General features: G+C 36.0%; 1 protein-coding gene across 1 annotated transcript; it reads right to left on the bottom strand.

The window, feature by feature from the left end:
- Positions 1–1,501: 1,501 nt before the first annotated feature.
- On the bottom strand, positions 1,502–5,736 carry LOC136234160 (uncharacterized). Its single transcript, XM_066023942.1, has 7 exons — positions 5,336–5,736; positions 4,739–4,815; positions 4,520–4,654; positions 3,857–3,911; positions 3,662–3,749; positions 2,110–2,208; positions 1,502–1,997 (listed from the first exon to the last, which is right to left on the bottom strand). Exons 1-7 carry the CDS (start codon positions 5,653–5,655, stop codon positions 1,800–1,802), a joined length of 972 nt encoding a protein of 323 aa, XP_065880014.1. The 5' UTR covers positions 5,656–5,736; the 3' UTR covers positions 1,502–1,799.
- Positions 5,737–6,599: the final 863 nt, after the last annotated feature.

Here is a 6,599-nt window from a genome sequence, read left to right as displayed (position 1 = left end):
TATTATCATCTTAATCATGGAAACCAAATATCGGTTATCCTTTGTAAGCTATCTTAGAAAGCAAATTATAATTATGATGCTTAAACTTTACTTTCTTTTTCACACTTTAGTACCTAAACTTTATTCTGAATTGTTAAACACAATTACTCAACACACACTTTCATTATCTTAATCTGGATTATTCGAAACCCATTTAGCTTGACACAGCTGATGAATTTAATAGCAGTAACACAAAATCATACAACGAAAATTCTAAAAGTAGCTCTTGTGATGATCAAGATATATGCCTCAACAAGAAGCGATATCACCACTCTATGTGTTGTGCAGATTTAATGAAAGATAAATAAACGAAAATCGAAACACAGATTTACATGGTTCGCCAACGCTGTGTTGATTAGTCCACGGGCAGAAGGAGAATAGCTTTTATTAAGAAGACAGAAAATCAGATTTCAAATTAAGGTTTACATAATAGAGTATTTATAGTATTCAATCTAACCTAGTCCGACTTGACCACACGATGTCGCTTCCAAGTAGAAAACCGAAAGCCAATACTAATCCGAATAGGAAACAAGATAGAAACCCTCGTTGCTTCTTGTCGTAGTGTGTTATACTGATTCAATACATTATGACAAATACAACATCAAATACAAGAGATGGAAGTTGTATATTTTTGTTGTTAGATTTGATTCTTAGGGTTTCACAGAGAAGTAAAATTCTTTTAGAGAGAGAAAGAGGAAGAATGAGAAGGGTACTTTTAAGTTAAAATTTGGTCAAACTATGCCATGTCGGTATTTTTGCTGGTTAACTGGTTGTAACAAGTTATAAGTACCACACTGTCCAATCACTTTAAGTTCAATACCAAAATGTGAAATAGAGTAAAATTCAGATATATAAGTGTAATTTACCCCTATCATATGTGAACAACTTTACCATCGAAGTGATCACATGAAACTTTACCATCGGATCCGAGTGATCCGAGAAAGCCCATCACTGAATCGGGTTGTTAAATGTAAACAAAGGCCTAACTCACCCCAAAATGTGCCTCAAAGGGTGAGGATTACCTCACATATTTAAGGAGCCATATAACTTCCTCATTTAGCAACGTGGGATGTCTAACACGTCTCCCTCACATCCAATTCATTTGGTACATGATGCTAATATCAACGGAAGCCCCAACAAAGCCCATCATTGAATCGGGTTGTTAAGTGTAAACAAATGCCTAACTTACCCGAAAAGATACCTCAAAGGGTGAGGATTACCTCACATATTTAAGAAGTCATATAGCTTCCTCATTTAGCAACGTGGGATGTCTAACACGTCTCTCTCACGCCAAATTCATTTGGTGCGCGAGCTAATATCAGCGGGAGCTCCAACATTGAACCATAGCTCTGATACCATGTAAACAAAAAGCCTAACTCACCTCAAAAGGTACCTTAAAGGATGAGGATTGTGTCGCATATTTAAAGAGCCATATAGCTTCTTCATTTACAAGCTTGGAATGTCTAACAACAACATCATAGAATTCCAGAAAAATGTAAACTTGAATCATTTTCAAAAACAATAGCAAAAATGTTTCAATCTCAATTTCAGCAACAAAATATTTTATAAAGATCCATTCCATATTGCAACATCTACATATACATCATTTTTGCTCTATTGCCAGTTGCAGAAAACTACTCCCCAAAGCAGCACTTGGTTTCAATTTCTGAAGATAATGCAAACTGGCAAACTGGCAAAATGGCATTCTCCCAAGTTTCATGGGAAATTTTTCTTCGAAAATTAGCCGGACAACACTCCGACTAAGGTCTGTTTTCCGATGGAGATTTAACAACTTGAGCAGATGGGACTCCAATGATTTTTTGCCTTAATACTTGTCCATTAGGCTCCGTTGTGTAGGCCGTGTTGTTAGCTGACAAATCATTGGCAAAAGTCCTAAGACACCCGTTGATTATGCGCGGTGCAGCTCCGTCGCAGAACCGCTTAGCAAGATCAACAGCCTTCATAAACAAACCAGATGTTGGCATTGATGTACATGAATGGAAGAAAATGACAATCAGAATTTAAAACCAAGTACAAAACAGCAGAGATTGGGAAGACGGGATGAGCTACCTCATTGATCACAATTTGATGTCGTGTTTCAAGAACAGAAATCTCGGACATCGCTAAATGGAGGATGCAGAATTCCAGAATTCTCCCAGCTGGCACATTCTGGTATGCAAAAACAGTGACATTGTGGGTAAGAATGACGATGAACACATTTGCATCAAGTTGTACAATACAGCAAATTCTTGCAGCTGTTTAAACTCAAGAATTCACAAACACGAATAAATAAATGCTGTGCAGTCAAGCTTCAGCTGCACGAATGCAAGCCATAGGACCTGCAATTTTCAATGCAGGCATATTATCGAGAGTGGTCGAAACACGACAGAGTTTCGTGCAGGAAGCAAAGATTTCAAACAAAACATTTTGGTCTCCACAATTCAGTTTAAGTACTCAAATGATGGTTAATTCCATAGGTCTGGATAGACTAGAAACTTGTTTTTGGAAGCTTACAGGTCAAAGAAAGCTAAACGCCTGGAAATTTACAAAATTATTCAAATGTTTTTATTTTAGGTGAATCCTAATTGTGCAAATTAACTTCGATACATAAATTTTTTGCCAACAAATGTACAATTTCCAGACTACTAACTTGGATCAAGTAGTTTTCATCAATCTTTTAGTATTCAGAGAAAGAATTAGTTCGACAAATTGTTCTCGTAGTGTAGCAGTGGAGATAAATTTTAACTAGTTGGACAACTTGGAAATTCTTAAGAGCACCTTAAGCAAATTCTTGCCTCTATCAAACTCAAGAATTTACAAACATGAATAAATACATGAAATCCTATCAAGTTTCAGCTGCAGAAGGACAGGCTGTAGGTGCTGCAATTTTAAATGCACACCTATTATCCAGAGTGGCTGAAGCACATCAGAGATAATAATAAAAGCTATTCTCGAGCCATACCTACCAGCTTAATTTAGCTCAAATGGTTGCTTGACAAAAGCACAACTGAATTTCATGTAGGATTTGTTTCAACAAGCAGAGATTTCGAGCGAAACATTTTGGTCTCCTTAAGTCAGTTTAATTTCGCAAACATAAAATGTGTTTCATTTGCTAAGTTAAGTGCATTTTCAAAAGTTGAAATTTTTGTTTTTGAAAGGGTTACAGGTCACAGAAAGCTAAACATCTGAAATTTACAAAATTGTTCAATGTTTTAGTTTAGGTAAATCCTAATTGCGCAAATTAACTTCAATATATGAATTCGTCACCAACATATTTACATTCGTTATACTACTAACTTAGATAGTCTCTATCAATCTTTTAGTATCTAGAGAAAGAATTACTTCCACAAATGGTCTCCATAGTGTAGCAGTGAAGGTTCATTTTAACTAATTGAACAACTTGCAACTAATTTATTCCATGAAACCATAAAATTACTTTCCTTGTATTCATTTGAAAAATCTTTGCAGTAAAATCGAACATAATCCTGGAGACAGTTTAAGAAAGCAGTGCACTAGGAAGATGACTAAAGTAACTTTCCAAAATTTTGTTGGCTTCTAAAGGAAGGTTGTTATAATCTAAAATTTGAAAAGCTAGAGGAAAATTGAAATTAGGAATTCGAACCTTCCAATTAGGCGGGGCAACTTTGTCAATAACAAGGACATGGCTGTCCCATTTATCCACAACTGCTACTAGAAGCTTCCTAGTGAAACTGCCATCAGCCATAGAATTAATAAAGTTCAATCTAGTTAAGTATCTCATCCCTCTCTCTCAAGTTACAAGGTAAACTAACTTATAAATTATAATGAAGGAGTTTACCGCAAAATTAATTTGCTGTACACCAACTTCGGTGGAGCTGAAAGGACTTCTGCTTCTGAAATGCAAAACAACAGAAGGGATCATTACATCACAAAAGAAGAACATTGGAAATTCAGTATGTATAAAAGACGTGAGAAACATAAATATGAAGAAAATGGCAGCAACACTCTAGTACATTATGGACAAACTGCATATGAGATTCATTCAAGCTTCCTATCCACATTTGGCACGATTCCATGAAACTACCCAATGTCAAGAACAAAGTAATGACATTTAATATGAAAGAGAGAAAAAAATCCTGATGCAACATCAGTGATAAGTATACTGCTTGATCAAATTCGTTCTACTTAATTGCAGGTTAACCTGCTTCTATTGGGGATTGGAAAATTTGGAACGGTCACGCGTAAGGGTTTATGGAACAACATTCCATAGAATCAAAGAATTTTGGTTGTTGGCATGCTAATGAAACATGAAAAGAAAAAGCCAGAAAAGAATATGAATGTTCTGTTATTCAGCATTATAATCTTATCACAGGCAAGAACATGATTGAACAAATATAATCATCAAACAACATGAACTAATGAGGTGAAATGACCTGCGAAATGAATGAGAAGTTACGGAAATCAAAGGTAAAAACAACCAGATAAAGAAGAGCATGATTACCAACTGCGGACTCCTTTTCATCACTACGCAAAAGTTCATCTGCTTCTTCAACAGTCTCAGCTGTGACAGGAGGCCCCCCGAAGTTCATATGATTGTATTCGACCAGTGATGCCTTGTCAAGTTCATAACCAGATTCTGAAAATGAGAATGAGAAAAAAATCCAATCAGATGAAAACCAATGACTAACAAACATTCACTCACTGCTTTTACTTGCATTACCTCTTCTTGCATTCATCCTTTTCTCAAAAAGTCGAATTGGGTCAGACCCTTCCAAACAGGCCGCATATATCGTCAATCTTGCAAATTATAACCAACCCCATAAACCAAATTTATCACACACAGAGTTAGAAAACAAAATCAGAAACTGGCTCTAAATTAGATGGAAATGAAACAAAGAAATCACAATAACAGAGATTCCCAATCGTCAAGCTTCCAATTATGTACAAGAGGTTTGTGCTTCAGTTGTTTGACAAAATAACTGAATGAAGAAAGACAGTTGCATTTTTCTATTTAAATTGTCATATCTACACTTCGAAATTGTCATACAAAATTATCACATACAAAATTATAAAAACAAAACGAAGCAAGAAGAAACAAAATTAGAAATTGTCTCTAAGTTAGAGAAGAAATTCCGAATCATCAAGATTCCAATTATGTACAATAGGTCTGTGCTTCAGTTGTTTGACAAAATAACTGAATGAAATTATTTGAAAAAATTCAAGTTGGAATCCTTCTTTGGTTGACATGTTTCATTATAGACATTCATACATACAAATAAAGAGAGAGGAGAAGAAAAAAAAGGAGGAGAGAGCATACAGAGCGAGCTCCCTGGCGGCTCTGGGGCTGCAAAACCTTCCACTCTTATCAATTTTGGGCATCATTTCTTTGTCCCTTGTTGAATTCTCGGCTGATTTCTCCACTACCAACGCAGAAGTACGAAGTGAGTTTCGGAAGGGAAGAGAAGAGACTGCCACCGACATTTGCCTCTTGTTGCTAAAGCTGAGACTAAGAGTTTGCCATTTGACGATAGAAGAAGACGAAGGATGTGAAGGATGGAAAATGAAAGCAGAAGATGAGGAAGGAGAAGAAGAAGACGAGTTTGAACAGCTTAAAATTGAACTTCCCTCCATTACCATCCTCTTCCTTCTTCTTCTTCTTCTGTAATTTTTCGACTAGGAAGAGAGTTTCAGTCTGAGGTGTGGATAAGAATATTTATTTCGGACAGTTCTATTTAATGATGGCATAATATCTTCGTCTCTGCGACACCGTTTTATATTGTCTAAGACTCGAGACAAACAATTTGAGAAAAAACAAAATTAACCCTTAATCTCTCAATTTTAGGGCTAATTACAAATCTGGCTCAACTAAAGGATCTCATTAGCATATCTAACACATTTTGCTTTCATTTTACCAAATTAGACACTTTCATTCATTTTGGACAAAATTACCCTTAGTTGTATATATCTTTCATTTTATTTTGAAATTCTCACAATAAAAGTCATCAACTCAACACAAGATCTAAGCACACTCCTACAACATTCAAGTTCATGCAAGTGTCATCTCTTCATTTTTCTTACACATTACTAGAAATACACAGTTGGTTATCGAATGTTTTTGCTTGAATCTTGAAATTATTCGATTTCGCCATTTCCGCCCGATAGGTCGCATTCCGACACTGTAAATGCGACAACTGTTGTCGTAGATGCGACAACATTGCTCTTGTCGCAGCTGCGACAACACAACTCTTGTCGCATCCGAGCGCATGTCGCATTTGGCGTCGCATGTGTTATTCGTGGTTGCATTCATTGTCGCATTTTACAGATGAATTGCTTTTGTTTTGTTTTGATCATGTGTTCATTTTACTAAATGTAGAAGCATGTCTACTAAAGAGAAGTGTACGTGTTTTTTTTTTTGTCTTGGAACGGACAGTTGAGCACAGAGGGAACTGTGATGACATACGTGGGTGGTAAAGCGAAGTTGTTGGTTTTGTCAACAGAAATTGACTTGCAAAAGTTAAAAGAAAAAGTTTATAGTGTCCTTCGCGTTGATTCAACCTCGTACGATCTCCAAATATCCATGC

Source organism: Euphorbia lathyris, chromosome 6 (assembly GCF_963576675.1).
Source record: "Euphorbia lathyris chromosome 6, ddEupLath1.1, whole genome shotgun sequence".
In the NCBI taxonomy this organism is placed as follows: Eukaryota; Viridiplantae; Streptophyta; class Magnoliopsida; order Malpighiales; family Euphorbiaceae; genus Euphorbia; species Euphorbia lathyris.
This window is presented reverse-complemented; position numbering and strand designations above follow the sequence as displayed.

Excerpts from the sequence above, each read along its gene's own strand:
- LOC136234160 (XM_066023942.1), bottom strand. The coding sequence starts at position 5,655 with ATGGTAATGGAGGGAAGTTCAATTTTAAGCTGTTCAAACTCGTCTTCT. Across the intron at positions 4,655-4,738 it reads AAGGATGAATGCAAGAAGAG|AATCTGGTTATGAACTTGAC; the intron begins GTAATGCAAGTA and ends TCTCATTTTCAG. Across the intron at positions 3,912-4,519 it reads TGAAAAGGAGTCCGCAGTTG|AAGCAGAAGTCCTTTCAGCT; the intron begins GTAATCATGCTC and ends TTTGCATTTCAG.